Source organism: Carassius gibelio, chromosome A1 (assembly GCF_023724105.1).
Source record: "Carassius gibelio isolate Cgi1373 ecotype wild population from Czech Republic chromosome A1, carGib1.2-hapl.c, whole genome shotgun sequence".
Taxonomy (NCBI): Eukaryota; Metazoa; Chordata; class Actinopteri; order Cypriniformes; family Cyprinidae; genus Carassius; species Carassius gibelio.
In genome coordinates, this window is record NC_068371.1 from 25,851,098 (window position 1) to 25,869,006 (window position 17,909).

Sequence of the window (17,909 nt, forward strand, 5' to 3'; positions counted from 1 at the left end):
CTGTTTCTGTCCTTCAATGATTGGATGTCATACTATAGCGCACAGTACAGATGTCACCAAAACCATCTGTTTAGTTTCGTTTAATACTTATGCATAAAACATACATAAATGTGTGAAAACTTTGATTGAATACAAAACCTCTTATGGCTCCACAACAATTTGTGTGTGCGTGCATGTGTTTTATAGTGTGCTGTCTTATCTACCAAGATCATCTCATGAAAATGTCAGGCACTGCTTCAGGAAGCAGTGCTTTAGCAGACGACCTGTTTAAAATGCATTGGATTTACAAGGGAGGAATCAATCAGCCAATGGGCCGCACTCTCCCATACTGTTAAACCAATCCCAGTATTATTAAGGAGCAGCAGCACCGCAATCACGAAGGCCTCAGGACTGCAACCAGCAAGCTCTTTAAGCAGACATCTTTGTTTAAGGAGACGTGTACTGTCATGTGTCAGTGCCGAATGGCTTAAAGGCAGCAATCAAGCAGAAAGGAATTGAAATAAGGTTTGCAATTCAATTGAAAAAAAAAATGTAATTGAATTCTGTAATTAAAGATAGAATCACTGAAAAGACACTTTAGGTGACAGACTGAACAGGGTCGGTTCAAGTCTTTAAACAATAACTGAATGAAAAATGAATGAACTCACCCATGTATCTGGCCTATACCTGGTCCTAACCTAATCTGATGTCAGACCTGATGCAATACATCTAAAGGTTTCATATTTTATTGAGCATAGCATTTTAGTCCAGACCTAAATTTCGATTCTATATATCATAGAAATCACCGTTTGGAACCTGACAGCAGCCATTCTTATTCACTTTCATTATACGGAAAAGAGTGGCATATTCTTCAAAAATTCTCTTGTCTGTTTTACAGAACAACAAACAACCTACTCTCTTGAAATCACATAATTCCATCATTTTGATTTGAAGTGAGAAAGAGAGCACATGTAACATTGAGGAGAGAGGTTTGACCGTGACATTGCATCACAGAGCTAGATGGAGAAAAGGCTGACAGAGAGATATGTTTAATAGAAAATGTGATGAGAGAAGAGGTTGGACTGGAGGGAGGAGACCCAGACTGAAAGAGAGAGAGTGCAAGGGGGAGGCTATAGATAGGGAGAGTGTGTCCGAGATTAGCCCGCTCAGCCAGCTGTTGAAGCACTTGAACACCACAGTGGGGCAGACTGTAAAATGGTAGTGGATGATCATGCCCACATCTCTTCCACATCCACTTACTCCTACAGGGAATCTGAGTACCAGCTACGCAGCTGTTAGAGTCCAATCACCAGCAGTCTTTCTTTCGGCGCTGCTTAGACACTCTGTGTCTGTGTATGTTTGCACATGCGTGAGCGAATTCTTATGCTTCTACGTGCATCATTTCTGCCCTATCTCCCTTTCCCCCCGCAGCCTTTGCAAAATAGAGAGAGAGAGAGAGAGAGTCAAGGGAGAGTTTTGGCTTTTACACAAATGCAATGATAAAAAGGCTCAGCCGCATTATCATGCATTTTTCAACATGGCAATGCCCTGTGTCAGGAAGGAAAGGGCCTTCTTTGGCTCTCTCACATGGCTCAGAGGAGACCTGCACTGGGATCAGGAAGGTTAAAGCAAGAGACAATTAAACCAGATCTAGCCATCAGCTCTCATGTCTAATTCATATCAGTAACTTACTCTTCACCTCCACAGTACATTACTTGCATTTTATGAGTACCCAATGAGGAGAGTATGAGAGTCCCGAGTTTTTTTTATTTATTATTATTATTTGTGTATATTCAATTCGCTTAACTTTTGTACAAAATAAATATTGTTATTTATAAGTACGCTCCTGTTTCATTTTTGCAGGTTTGACATTCTGGCTAACGGCGGAGCATCACTGACGCTGAGCTTCGAGCGGGCACCGTTTCTGACGCAGTTCCGTACAGTATGGATCCCGTGGAACGTCTTCTACGTAATGGACACACTGGTTATGAAGAAAGAGGAAAACGATATCCCCAGCTGTGACCTGAGTGGCTTCATTCGACCCAGCCCTCTCATTGTGGCCACACCACTCTCTACATTCTTCCGATCCTCGCCCGAAAACGGCCCCATCATTCCAGAGACACAGGTGAGGCTTTGTTGCACTCCTTACAAGCTACGTGAGTCGCCATTGTAAATGGAACATTGTTTTCAATTGGTCAGCTCTATACTGAATGGTCATTTATTTACATGCAGAGAAGAGGGTATCATATAGCAGCAATATGATATGAATGAGTATGCAATGAGTCTAGACGTGCTCAACAGAAGGAGCCTTTGAGAACAGAAATGTTGCTAAAAACGTGAGGAAACAGTCAATTCTTTGGCCTCAACCTGCAACCAGCATGCAGTACACAGAGGGAAAAGAGTTTTGAATCTTAGTGTGGCACTGGGAAGAGCTGGAAATCACTACAGCCTTCAGCGCAACCCCACATATTGTGGAGATATTGGTCAGAATTTTATATCCTTTTGCACACCCGTCTTTTGATCCTTTTATTGTGCAAATCCACATGCGCTATCCCCTACATAATCTATTAAAATGACTCAATCCTCTTGCTGCCTGTCTGTAAAAAAAGAAAACTGGACCCACATCAGAGCATATAAATCACCAGGTCTTTGGGGAGATGAATATAAAAGCATGCTTGAACAAAACAATTTTGAAGGTTTTAAAGGAAGAGTTCACTCAAAAATGAAACAACAACTATTATTCTCACACCCTTGTTGTTCAAAACCCATGTGACTTTCTTTATTTGCGAAACACAAAAGGTATATTAAAAAATAAAATAAAACATCCTGGCCACTCTTTTAAATATGACGAAAATGAATGAAAATTGGAGGAGAATGAGGTGTGTTTAATTTGTAAATGAGTCAATCTTTCTTTTTTTTATGAATCGATGAATGATTCACTCATGCAGTTAACAACTGATGAGGAATAATGACTTAAATCAAATAGCTTTTGTAAATGGCAAAATTTTCACTTTTGTGTGAATGTAATTGTTATGATAAAAAGAAAGGCAAAGTAAGTCGGTATTGAATTCCTCAGTCACGTTTTTCTGTGCCATGTGAAGTGAGTTCTGTTGTAGATTTAGAAATTCACAAAACGTGGCTCTTTCCTGTCTATATTTTCTCTTGCAACCTACCTACCTTGTGTCCAGATGTGCATTTGATCCCTTCCACTATAACTCGGCCTTTCCATTCTTACCTTTCTGTGGCATGTGTAGGGGGGAACATCCCCTGTAATGTGAGCACTCAGGGCCAACACATATGCGAGTTTATATCTGAGTTTGCTCCAAGACATAAAGGAGAAAAATTGTTTCCTTATTGTCGGCAGCATATGTAACAGGCTACACTCCTCTTCCCATGTTTCTCCTCGGCCCCAACAGGGGCGTCTGTCCCCTCTGTGGAACCCCACTCATCAAAGTAGATGGGCCCTGATTTGAATTACAGCCTGCTTTGAGAGGAACTCTAAACAGGGGTAATCAGACCCAACCAAGTTAGCATTTAATATGGGGCTTTTGGACCTCAGCTGTAATGGCCTCCAAGGTCTTTTTTTAACCAGAGCGTCACACACAAATGGCAAGCAGACATCCTCCAGCCCCCCTCATCCAGTGCTTGTAACGCTTAGCGGCCGTGACACCGAACGGGCAGGCATATTGCTTCCACTTGGCCGTAGTGCAGGCCTGGAAAAAAATAATTTGGCTGCAGGAGAACGGCACATTTTCACATCCAGAGAAAACCTGCATGCGACAGTGGAAAATCAGATATATCAAAGTATATATGATTTCCCATCATGCTTTGTGGTAAGCACAACACCTCTAAATGTCATGAGAGTGCATCGATTAGGCTGCTTTTTGGTTTTTCACAGAAACACTAGCTTTCTTTCGTACCATGATATAAAAATGCTCGATGATAAAACTCAATCTGGTCTTTATTACTGTGCATTTAATGGGCTGTATCAAATGAACTTTCAAAGCCTTTTTCATCTTCCCTTTCATTTGGCAAATGAGAAAATATTTTGCTTTAATGCAGCCATATGCACTTATGGCCCTTGCCCCCGTGGCTAAGAATAACACTGCTGCACACGTAGGGACACGGCAGCGCATGCAGTGCCATTTATTAAGAGCTTATAGCAGGCAGAGTAAAGCATGTTATTAGCTCAGACTCTGTAATCAAAGTTCACAGAGGGGAGGCCGGTGCATAACATGAATGCATTATGGCTTATAGACACTCTTAAGTAAAGCTACGAGCGTGGGGTATGCACAAACACATGTGGATGGAATCAGCTCATGTTAGGGAGGCCATGTTGGCCCTTCAAATTGAGAGCATAATGCTATGGTCATGTCTGTCATATGTGTGTGTGTACAAATGGCAATTAAAGCCATCAAACTTTGTCTTAACTTGCTATCCTTTTATTTTATCGCCTACTTCCCATTAGTTTCCTGTTTGCCTGGGTTTTTTTGTTGTGCAGCCAGAGAATGCATATCAAAGGTTCTCCCAAAGCCATCTAGCCCCCTCTACTGATCTCCAGAAAAGTGCAGCGGCGTCCAAACCAAAAATGAGAAGAAGAGAACTTCCCTCTGGCTCCCATTGTCCCCTCTGTTAGAGAAAAGTAAATGTCCCCTCCCAGTAGGACACTTGACAATGCCATGAGCTGGAAGACAGGGGGATTACTGTCTTTCCACAGTGTCTTGACTGGCTTTTCATGAAGCACTTGAGGAGAAAGCTATGATGCAGAATCGCTCTGTTGATCCAAGCTGCTCCTTATCTCCTATGCTCCTTTTGTGCATCTCAAAGAGGGAGAGAAATGAGCACTAATGCTCTGAACTTTGGTGACTCCTCACCAGGGGCACCTTTAAATGCCTCATTCGGCATGATAGGCCAGCTGTCTCAATCAATCCAGTTTGAACTCTTCTACTGCACGTTGTGGCCCACACTGCTCTGTCTGTTGACTATTTCTCATGATCGAGCATGTGGAATGTGGAACAGTAATAGCCTCTGACAGTGATGCAAATATAAGCATGTTCCGCCCGTGAAAATCTCCCTCATTAGATCCAAGATGTCAAGTAAATGGTGGTCAGAGCAAACACAGGCACAGATGTGATTTAATCCTGCGGAGAGAAAAATCGGAGGCCTCGTTCTCAGCTCTAATGCCTCTTCCAGATGCACCCGAGTCACTCCTTCTCTCCCCCATCTTCATTTATCTTCACCTCTTTCTTTCTTTGATGTGCAGGTTCTTCAGGAGGAGACGGCGATTCCGGGTAGTGACCTGAACCTGATGTATCTGAGTTCGCGGGCGGCTGGCTACCGGCCAGTGCTCAAGGTGACCATGACCCAAGCCACTATCCCCTTTAACCTCATGAAGGTGCATCTGATGGTGGCAGTGGTGGGACGTCTCTTTCAGAAGTGGTTCCCCGCAGAGCCCAATCTGTCCTACACCTTCATCTGGGATAAAACGGATGCATACAATCAACGAGTTTATGGCCTGTCAGAGGCTGTGGGTGAGTAAACACGCAGAGATCAGAGAATTTTTTTTTTTTTACTTTTTTAGTATTGAAAGCACAATTAAATGTGAAAATTATTCCACTTTTATCCAGTTTTTTTGTACGATTCTGTTAATTGAGTGTAAATTGATGCAGCATCACACCTCTGCTGAAAAACTCAAAACTTTTCAAAACTGCCAGACAATTAACAGCATTTTTTACGTCTTTACTAATATTTAAAATTAAATCAGCTAGTGTTGTTGAGCTTACAAACAACCACCTCACTATCACATACTGTTTTTCTAGATGCACAGAGTAGAGGAATAATATAATTACCCTCTTTAGAAAGCCTGAATATGTTACATGCAAGAATGTAGATGCGCTTAATGGCCCATGCCACTATGAAAGTTGCATTATGGGGTGTCTCCTTAAATATACCTATGCAAATAGGAACTGTAAATGGAAAACAAAGCAGTTATGATTAAGGCCAACAATAGTGCAGGGAGCATAATTTTTTCACTATGGCATTTTTTTTATGCTGACTGTATTTTGTAGCTTGTATGATTACCCATCAGCAAAACCACAAAGAACAACATGCCTCAATCTGTTTTGAGGAAGGTCAAGGCGAATCTGTGGCTTTGTTTTCCACTTAAGCATTGAGAAAGACGGCCAGCTGCTGATGACAGTGCCTCAGTTTATTTTCAGCCGATGATGTGGCAGGCAGTAGACCAGACTAAACTAGACATGCTTTTCAGTGCCTTGCATAAACAAACTCACAAGATGTCGAACCACAAAAGACATGTTTTTTCACTAAGTCAGGAATGCATTCTGCCTTTACAAAGTGAACAGTCACTAAGTGAAAAGTGTAAAATTGTAAATAGTTTAGCCAGGTCTCACGAATATTGATTGGCTTTCACCTTCTCATCAGGCTTTGCTTTGCCAATTGCATTAAGCAGGTAATTTTTTTTCCCAACGAATAGCAGTGTTCTTATTGATTCTCTCTGGGGGACATAAGGTCGCTTTCTTAACGTGATCGGCTGAAAACAGTTATAAATTGAAAACGATTTGCACCTGGTGAAGCGTAGATCTGTTATGAGATTTAACAAAGTTATGATAGAGACACTGCAGTGTTCAGGCAGGCTGCAGTGAAGATGAATTGATATTGTGTAGGACATCTGATTAGGCCCTGGGAATGAGTGTGGTATATATTATCAGTCCAATGTTTATATGTTGATTTATCTGCATGCTACTTAATGCGGTGTTTAGACTTAGTCTGTATTGATTACTTTCTCATGCAGTTTTTTTTCTCAAAACGTGTATTTGATAGGATAGTTATACAACGTATTTGCATTCATGAATAACACCAATCTGTCTCTCTCCAGTGTCTGTGGGATTTGAGTACGAGTCCTGTTTGGATCTGATCTTGTGGGAGAAAAGAACAGCCATCCTCCAAGGTTACGAACTCGATGCCTCAAACATGGGAGGATGGACCCTAGACAAACACCACATTTTAGATGTACAGAAAGGTAAGCCCACCTCTGACCTTTTCAAATGAATAACACAAAAATATTTACTCCTACACTGGGTTTAATATGTCACATTGATCTTGGCAAACAGCTGAAATCAAGTGTTTACCCACACACTCCTAAATATCAAGAAATATCAATTAAAATATACTTGCGTTACCTCTCCTTCAACATCTAGAAGTGTTCCATTATCTGCCTTTTAGAAGTTATTGTCGACAAATAACAAGGGTTTCAGAATTCTATATAGAGCCCTGGTATTACTAAATGTAATGGCAGTGTCTCTTGCACTTTAAATTATATTGTTTGTGTTCTTGTATTTTTAAATAACAAATGACTCCTATTTTAATTAAATATACTTCTCACACTAGTATGTTGTTTTTTAAATTAAATACATTCGATGAGGAAGTATTTGTAACCATAAACTTTTCGATATATTTGCACCTATCTCTGCTTATTGTCTCCGGCATGCCAATGAAGAGACATTTGACATTTCCATGTGAGTGCCCTTCACCCAGACCAAGCAGTCTGGAGTGCTCTCTGCAGCAAACATTTATGACCACATGTCTTTGGGGGAGACTGCCTTGGTGAATTCTTAAGGAGTCTCTCATCCCTCATCTTGGCTTTAAAAGGGAGATCAGCAGAGGTTTTCCACATGTACCTTGCTTAAAGGTTGAACCTGTTTATCCTTGAGCCCTTTCATAGGGACATGATTAGCTGCTCTTAGTGCATAGTTTCCATAGCCTTGTAGATATACAGTAGTTCTCCTCACCTTTACAACGGTAAATGTCTGTCATTATCTCCTACTGAAACTGAACGGTCTACCGTTTTGCTACCATTTTCGAAATGACTAGTCATCCTTAAGGCAGTTGTTCACCAAAAGAATTACATTTTGTCATCTTGTACTTACCTCCATGTTGTTCCAGGCCAGTATTATTTTCTTTCTTCCAGAAGATAATAGGATGAAGATCAATGGAGCGATATTTGTTAATGATTAAAAATCTTCCACTTCACTGCTCTTAAATATAATATGACACGTTTGATCCGTGTTACTTTAGTTTATTTCAGAGCTTCAGCAGAAGGGAAGATTAGCAATAAATAGTATCTTAAATTTCGGTCTTCTTGTATGGTATTTCTTCACATGTCTTGGAAAAAAATATATATATACAGAGAGGGAATGTTTTCACAGCAGTATGTGAGATCTGACAAAGAGAAAAAGCTGATTTTAGTCACTCATTAAGTGAGATGAAGCTCTGTTCCTCACTGGGACAGCTGCAGACAGAGATGGACAGCTAGGGTCTAGTGAATCCATGTGGGCAGGCCATTGATTACCCAATGAAGTGAGCCTCTGATGGAGGTATATGAGCAGGACCAGTCCAACATGATGATTGGACAGGAACTCTCTGGAGCGAAACACAGAGGGCATTGAGGAACTGTACTAGTTAGTTTAAATCTGAGAGGGAGTGTAATACAGATTATAGACAGAGTATCTGTTTAATATGGATACAATCATTAATAAATCAACTTAAGATCCTGTTCTCCATTTCTTCTGACGGGGTTATCAGACTGTTGGTTTAAAAACAGACTAAAATGAAATTAAGTAAACAAACTATAACAAAAATAAAACTAAATACAAAGGTTGAGAAGCTGAGACAAAATAACCAACAAAAATGAATAATGATTTGAGCAGTCATCGAGCACTCCTCACGTCAGAATAATCTGACCCGTCTGTCTGTCTGTGTGGGAGAACACATCCCACAGGCAATATGGCATGATGAGATGCCAGTGATATTTTCTTATACTGACACAAATGAATTTGCAGCGACTGCAAGGAAATTGCAGCGTACTCTTTTATTCTGTTAGAGATAGTTAACTTTCATTTAACTTTTATGCAATAGGTTCTCAATTTTATGAGTGCACAGGCATGTCATCGCTTTGCTTTATGCATTTAAAGGTTCTGAATCTGGTGCAGGTTTTTTGAAAACGTAATGCTGCACTTTCTTTGCATTCGAGGGGGGAATGAGCTAACCAACTGGATGGCCATAAATTTAGCTCTAGTTGTCCAGACTCTCTTTTTGTTGTCGGCATCTTGAGTGACACTAAGCCCTCTTTTACTTCACTGGCTGTGAGCCAGCTGTCCGTACAGATTCCAACCGTCTTTCATCTCCTCTCCATGCCTGCTGCCCTCGCTTCATCCATGCCCCCCCACAGTCTACCCACCAGCCCCTATACCTCCTGATCTCTAGCATATCCAACTGCCTGGTGTAGTGTAGTGCCTGCCCCACCTAGAGTATCCCAGAATACACTGCTGCAGGCCATTCATACTCTGTTGGAAGTCATTGTTTCATGCTTGTGGACCCTTAGATCCACAGTTCAAGCCCCATATTCAGTGCACTCCACTGAGTGTCTAGTGTGTGTATGTGAGCAAGAGTCAGATTTATAATAATAATAATCATCATCATCATCATCATCATCATCATGTCTTGTTATTAACTAAAACTGTTTTAATTCAGTTAGTTAATTGGAATGCTGAAACAAAATAAAAAAATATACATATAGATGAAAAGCAAAGATTGAAAAATGAATTTATGTTTTTTAAAAGAAATCACTAAACTAAAAGCTTCAAAAACATAAAATTAAGCTTGAAAATAATAAAAACATTTAAAATATGAATACATTTTATAATATTGTACATAATACAAATGATTAAATAATAATAATGTTGTTGTTGTTGTTGCCATTATGGCGTTTTAGATAAAATAATTTTTTATGGTAAACACCCTGTACAGTATTTAGTACAAGTAGGTTCTGTCTCCCATCACTCTTCAGAGAAGCACAATGCCATTTGAGACCACTTATTACTGTCAGTAGTCTCAAAATGGCTGCAATGGCCTAATAGAAATTAATAATAGCTATCCAGGTCCATAAATGTTGAACGTTTAGTGTGTGCGGCGAGGCAGCTACAACATATGTAATTGTAAGTGTCCAACTGAAATGTGTGCAGCTCCAAGCTTTAAGCCTGAGAGTCATTCAATGTCTCTATATTCTTGTCTAGTTATAATGAAAGGAACAGAGTAATAAGACCTGCAGTAATGTCCTCTGGGGTTTGGTTAAATGTAGAAGTTTTTGTTAGCATTAGCGTCCCGTCTCTGGTGACCTCACCGTGTCACCACACTTTTCATGCTGTCTCATGGGGAAAACACATGCACGCTTACATCCAGACGACGCCCAGACACAAACTAAAACACACACTTGTACTATTTTACCGTCCTCCATCTTTTCACATTCACAGTTTTTGCCAAAGAAACTGAGAAACTAACTTAATTTACAGTCAGCCGCTTATCAAGCATTGCAAAATAAACCAAGACAGGTTGATTGGGACCCGACATGCAGGGACGCATTAACGCACCGGCTTTAACAGGCTAAAGCCCAGGCGCCTACATTTGGGAGCGGCCTACTGGCTGTAGGTCAATTATATTTTTCAAATAATTATTTGTATATATGGAAGTTTGCAACAGTGACATCAGCACTTTGTAAACAAACTCACACACTCATTAGCGATGCCTTGCTTGTAGTTTATATAGTTAATGGTTCAGTTTAGGTTTCCCCCACAGAGTTTGTATAGTTGGTGTGTTCCAACAATATACTGTGAATGCACAATGCGCCAGTAAAGAAGCGTAGCACGAGAGCTATTCTATGTACATTTTTATGTTATGATTTAATTAGTTAAACGCAAGCATGGCATGTTTCTAACTTAAAATGCAGTTAACGACCATCAAAAATAGCCCACATTTATGCCAACTTGCCAAGTGATAGTTTTGATCTTCTTATGAAAGAATAATTAATATTTTGTGTTATGTATGGTGTTTATATCATACCTGTAAATCATACCTTTGATGCCATTTTCTTTCCATATTGCCTACATATAATGCCTATAATAATGTATGGAGACAGATCAGCCTGAAAAATAATACATTTACAAAACAAAATTCATAAATGCACAGCACAATAGACTTTTATAAAATCTGATTCTTAAATTCAAAACACAGTTCATAAATACACAAGTAAAAGCATAAATATTTCCCAAATGCTCATACATATGCATCTCACCTAAATACATTTAAAATGTTTACACAAATATGTATATATCAAGTTTTTGAATTAATTTCCATCACACATTTATGAATGATGTTACATGTATCTACGGATCGTTGAATCTGCATTTGCAAATTGTCACATGTGCATGGACTGCTTTGAATTTGTGTGCTGTACTTTTGAGACCTTCCTGACAGGTTAAGATACATAAATATCTTTTTTTGGAGGATGTTCCATTCAGACAATCATGGTGAGCTTTTAATCCACCACTCAAAACGCTCCTTACTGAACAGACTCAAGCTCAATGCTGTGCTTGTACTGTGCATTGTTCCATGATCAGGTCCTTGTTGTCAAGACATTTTCATTGGTACGATTCTTTAGCACCTTATAACAATCTTTACAGAATTACACTATGTTGTTCAGACAAAATACAGCCTGCTGTCTATTACACCAAAGTTGCACATACCCTGTCCTGTAACGTTGTTAAATAAGTGTTAAATGTCCAGATATTTCATTTAATCACAACCATTATGTAATGTGTTCTGCAATGTAATGTTTAAACATTTTACATTTATTAAGGTAAGATGCCTTTGTCTGAGCATATGTATTTATGAATTGCGTTTTTAATTTGCAAATCAGACTTTGTAAATGTAAATTGTGCTGTGCATTTATGAATTTTGTTTTGTAAATGTACTATTTTTTTAGGCTGATCTGGCTCCATAATAATGTAACATTTACTTTATATAAAGGCTATAATTGTGCTGCTCTACAAGCGCCATCTTCCCAGAGAATGACCATACAGTATGTGAAAATTATGTAGGGCCTACAGGTAACAGATAACAATATCATTCAATATAGGCTTTCACACATGAAATTCCTGTATCCAATCTTACTGTGCATGCATCATAGTGGTCAGTAGTCTTTAATTTATCTAGATTTTAAAGGAGGCAGATGCGTTGGATTTTTACGGTAATGCCAAGTACCCTCCCTATCTCCCTCCCTCTGTCTTGATCTGTAGGCTCTGATAAGGCTTGGGAAATATGTGTTTGTGCTCAACTTTGAATGTCCACATACCACAGCTAGCACAGGCTCCAATCAGACATGCTAGCTTTAAAGAGTTCATGCACATAATTCCTTTGCTTATGGAGAGCACTCCCACTTTCACTATCACCTGCTGCCTTAATGTGCATATAGATATATATTTGTATGTGTTCCACTCTTACCTTCTTTACCACACACATAAACACATACTCGAAAGCATTTGACTCCATCTTTCCATCCCTCTAAGTCTCTTTTTCATTTTTATCTTAAGGCCGCCACATCCACTTCTTCCTCTCACCTCACACACACAAGCGCTCACACACTCCGATGGCAAATTCAGCCATGCTAGACTTTACTGCTCTGTCTTAATCCCATTGAGTTCAGCTTTAGTCATGTGCAGGCATGTAATGCAACTTTGAATCTGGCTGCATGAGGCAAACGCACCTCGCTCTCTGATGTGGACCTCTCTGACTCTCTCTCACCATCTCAGTCTCTGATTCCTTTCATCTGTCCTTATCAGCCTCTGTCAGTGCTCAGCCACTGTACCTCCCCTCCTTCCACCTAACAGCAGGAGGTCAGGGAGAGAGATTCAGACACCTCTCTTAGGGACTACAATTACTTCCAGTCAGGAAATCTTCAAAGACAGAGTGTGTGATTGAGGGAAAGCATGTTCGCAGATTTGCTCCTTGTTTTTTGTGCTGTGCTGTACAGACACTCTGGACCAAGGAAAAAAAAATAGCATCCCCTGCTTTTGTCCTGACTCGGAAAACACTGTTTTCCAATTATTCAAATTGACTTCGGACCTGTCGGGAAGAAGTTACTTCATGAAATATTAATGAAAAAAAAAAAAAACAGCAGAGAGATTTGACAACTGAACACACAGGAGGGGCAAAATTATTCGATTACATTGATTTTGGTAATACTCGATGACCACTAATCGCACTCTCTCTACAAATACCCACCCACACGCACTTCAGGCAGCTCCTCGAAGATTTATGGCTGCTTTTCCATACAGCTTTTATATATTTTTTCAAATTAGCTGACACAGTGGCTATGACTGCAAAGATAAACAAATCCTTTGAGAAATTATGAATTGCTTCAAAATACCAAAGGCCTGGAATCAAAAGTTCAGGAAACTGATACATAAAGTACTTATGTTACTATATACTATAAACAATGCGACACAGTCCCAGTCTAATACAATTCTTATTTAAATATATCTTGCAAATATCTGCAGTGTTAGCAGATTCTAACAAAAGCATTGTCTGAAGACCGAGAGATTGAAGGAGAGTTGTTGAGACAAAAGAAGTGGAGTAGAAGACAAGACATTAAATGGTACACTTAGAGAAAGAAAAGGAGGCAGTGACAGATGGTTTGAGAGGCGTAAATGGAAGAAAATTGAGTAGACTACAGCTCTAGCTCTATAATCTCATCCAGTTTCTGACCTAGCATAAACACAGCAGCTATAAACTCCAATTCAGCCTTTTATTGGCAAATCACTGCTTTCCACTCATAACCTGTCCCCCTCTGTTGGATTTTTACATAAACACACGTCATTCATATCAAAGGATCAAGTACATACCATCATTATGAGCTGAGGGCTGTCTCTCTGCATGCCTGAATCAATAATCCAGCAAATCCCACACCGTGTGCCGTTCTCAATTTGTGGGCCGTCATAATCTGTATATATGTAATTGAAGACAGTCATTGTTGTGCATGTGGGTATATGTACATCCGCTCGCACTATTATTTCCAAGCCCTTGTATGACAGATCAAACAGGTGCGGTGTGGGTTTCATTACTGTAATGCACCCGCAAGTAATTTGTGTGAAAGAGCGACCAGTACGCATGGCTCCGATTACCAACTGAAAAATGTTTTTGTATAAATGTGTCTGTGTGTGTGTATGTTTATCTGAAGCGACCTCCCTCGGAGAAGCTTGGTTTGAAGTCAAGGTCGTGGGTCTCTCCCAGGGCCAACGAGCCTCCCTTGTCCAATTTGTCTTTGTTAGTGGAGCATCGCTATAGAGTAGCCTAAAAGTACTTCAAAAAGCAGCCCACCATCTACGTACCTCCATCCCTCTCACTCTTCCGGCCAATCCCTCGCTCAGTGGCTTAATCGATGGTGGGTGGTTGATCAGAGGAGGAGGTATATTGAGATTTATGGGGACGTTTAGACCACAATGCGACTGCTGTGTGGACCGGTGCCCAAGCACACCCGAGAGGGGGCTTAAGATGGCGTCATTGATCTCACTCATAATTAGAGGAGCTGGATGCAGAATTCCAGCACGTTGCCCGATGTGAATAATTCAGCGAGCACAGCATGAAGTCATCCTTTGAAGTGCAGCTTTGAAGACCCAACACCCCCCACCCCAGTCTCAAACACCCTGCCGTTTTCAAAGCAACTCCCAAAAAAAAACAGCTAACTGTGTTCGCTTTCAGAAAGCATTCTATTGACTTGGACACTTGAGTTCACCTGCACACTTTGACTTGATGTGTGTAAGAAGACTTCCTCTAACTCTGTCTCTGGTCCTGTCCAACACTCTTGCCCTGTTCCAGAACAGTGTGCTGAATACACAGGCATCGCAGAAAGACTCCCAAGATTGCAAGGGAAATAATACAGTAATTAGAAATAAATGTATATTTCATTCACTGAGATGTATTGTGCATTTTCATGCTTCGAACTATATTTAAACCAGTTGAGTCAAGTCTCTCCAGTGCATAGTGCTATTTGTGTGCCACACAAGTTGCCCCTGATGTCAATGAATAATCCAGCACATCCCACATTGTGAGGTGTTCTCAATTTGGGGCCCATCTTGATCTGTTCATGTGTAACTGTAGACATTCATTGTTTTGCATGTAGGTGTATGTATATCCGTTCGCATTTCAAGTTCACGAATGGCAGATCAAACAGGTGCAATGTGGGTTTCATTACTGGAATGTGGCAATATGTGTGTGAGTATGATTCAAACTGTATTGGAACCAGTTTAGTGGAGTCTCTCCAGTGCATAGTGCTATTTATGTGGCATATAAGTTGTTGCCGACGTAGAGCATTCCAAATCTGACACTTCTAAGGTTCTGTGACGGTTACATGAGCAGCGTCGTTTTGGAACACAACTTCTCTCTCTCCTTCTGGGTGGAGAGCTTGTGATAAGAAGGCAGTCGGAAGTTAGTGGAGTTTGTAGCGATGTGGTGGACTCTAATTTGAGCACTTACAGTAGATGACAACGGTTTGTGGTGGCATGTCTCTCCCTGATGCCCTCCATCTTCGTTCTCTCGAACTCTCTCTCGGCCATGTTTGCTTTCTCAATGGGAAACAAGAGGCAGCAACACCATTAAATTGAACATGCTATATGAAATTCTGAGGCCTAGCTTAGCCGGTGTCATGTAGCTTTAGCTGTCTGTGCTGGTTCTTGTCATTTAATGTGATTTGTGTGCTCCTGCTAAGAATATAAACGTGGAAATAAACTCTACGTGACACTGGCAGTATGAAATATTTTATATTTTTCATTTGAACATTTTCCAATCACATATTCCTTATTTCTGGGCTTTCATAATTGTCAGAAAAGATGTTTTGAATTTCTTGTGGGGTAGTTTATCTTGTATTTAAGGATGCCCTGCTTTCTGTTTGCTAAATGAACTGTTTTACTGTAGGGCTGGATACATTTATGCAGTATTGGCCTGCTCAAATAAATGGAGAAACATGCTTAAGAAACATGATCTTTTAACACAATTTACATTTCAAAACTAGCCGTTAAAATGTTATGTTTCTTCCATCATTAAAGCAGGTATATTCCCCATTGGCCATAGCTGCACATTTATTGGAAATTCAAAGGTCTGCTTATTTATATCAGTGTAATTTTAAAAAATGATAATGTTGCATAGAATCAACAATTTGGAAGGTATTTTTATAAGAACCTATTAGTGGATGTCAACAAACAGACATGCCCATTTACCAAATGTGAACCAGTGAGCACGTCTGTGCTGATGCTCGTCTTCCCTCCTCCAACATTTTACAATTCACTTTCAGAAAATATGAAGATATATTGCTGTCTACATATGCATGCTTTTAGTGATGGTTCCTGCTGACCCTCCTTTCCTGGTGACCCTTGATCCTAACCAGCATTAAAAAAAAGATCAAAAACTCTTCATAACTTTTTTTTTTCCACTCCAGGGCCTGATAATTATTCTAATTATTATAAACCAAAGACTCAATCTTTCCAGCCTGTTACAGGCTTCAGTCACTGTCTTTGAGAAGTGGAAAATAAGTTCTGTATGCTTACCGGTATTTAAGTTTGTAACAGTTGTCAAATTGTTTTAGTCATGTTTACTTCTCTTTTAACGTCATAATTTATTGTTACTGTCATCGCTTATTGTCGTTTACCTATTTTCATTTTTATCTGGCATGTGTATATGATTCCAGCCTCATAAATAAATGTAAAAAAAAAAAATCTTTGAACAGTACTAGTAATGCTGCTATCTGAAGAACAAGGAAAGGACATAAAGGGAAACAATGGGGCAGCAGTGGAGTCTGGTCGGGTTTAGTCAATCTGCTCTTGCTATTAGTGCACCATTAAAATATGTCCTGAAGGAGAATATTAAAGCACAACATTGATGATCAAATCCAAACCTGGAGCCATGTGATCTCATCACACAGCCCAAACACACACCCTGTGGCATTTCCACACTGTGTTTAACATGCACAAATAGCAAAGCTATCAGAAACACTCTCATACATGCTTTTTCGCCACATACAGTCAACCTTACAGGCGCACACATTCACAATTGCTATAGGATTAACCGGAGTATATTACCTGGATTCAGAATTGAAGAGGTGCAGTCACAGATAGAAAACCAGGAAATAATCATGATGGTCAGTAGTCATGATGGTCAATGACTTGTTCACGCAGTTTGGTGAGTCTTGTCTAGCTTTTATTTACATTTATCAATGGTATTAGTAATGCTGTACCTGTTTTTACAGGCAAATGTTCTCAGAATAAAAGATATATTCATTTTTTTATTTTTTAACAAGTTAATGTCTGTATAGAATCCACAGCAGTTTGTGAAATCATTTTAACAGTGTGCGTGAAGATGAGTAGGAATTAATACTAGGGAACCAAAACAAAAAGATATATTGATGTAGTTATTATTTTTAAAACTTACTGTGATGCACCCAACAGTCATTTCATCATGTGATTCGATTAATCGATTCGCCTAAGTCGCCTGTGCAATATAATCATTCTGGCAGCATGTGTTTGGGCTGTTTACTGATTCTGAACTTTTGCCAGATTTTCTCACAGCTGAATATATTTGCACTTAAATGATCAGAATGCTACATTACTATATGCCAGACGGTTCTGTGAACCACCCTTTGATAACATTACATTAAGGTGAAAATCATCTGAGAAGAAAATATTCAAAAGCAAAAATGTATTAAGAAATGCTAATACGTGAGATATGAAGCAGTTCTTTTTTCTTAATTGTTCGTAATATCAGTTAGATTTTTCCTTGTTTAATTCTGCCTAATTTACTTAATTAAAAAGATAAAAAAATAGTTATTTAAGATCCTATTAAGCCAAAGGTATGGATAAAGAGGTAGAATTTTGAATAAACTAAACAGATCTCTTGTTGTGCGTGGGATTTATAGGTTATTATAACAGCAACGAGATGCTGTATAGATAAACTGTTCACCAAACGATTATTGCTGATTACATTTTTTTTTTTTTTTTTTTTTTTACAGCTCATTCCTTTTCTTTGATTAC

General features: G+C 39.5%; 1 protein-coding gene across 6 annotated transcripts in view; it reads left to right on the plus strand.

The window, feature by feature from the left end:
* LOC128016610 (teneurin-3) overlaps positions 1-17,909 on the plus strand; it is a 281,615-nt gene that overhangs the window by 243,284 nt on the left and 20,422 nt on the right. For all 6 annotated transcript variants that reach the window (XM_052601266.1, XM_052601257.1, XM_052601279.1 and 3 more), the window contains 3 exons: positions 1,843-2,104; positions 5,243-5,510; positions 6,875-7,018. In XM_052601266.1, coding sequence (XP_052457226.1) covers positions 1,843-2,104; positions 5,243-5,510; positions 6,875-7,018 — 674 coding nt within the window. The remainder of the gene's footprint in view (positions 1-1,842; positions 2,105-5,242; positions 5,511-6,874; positions 7,019-17,909) is intronic.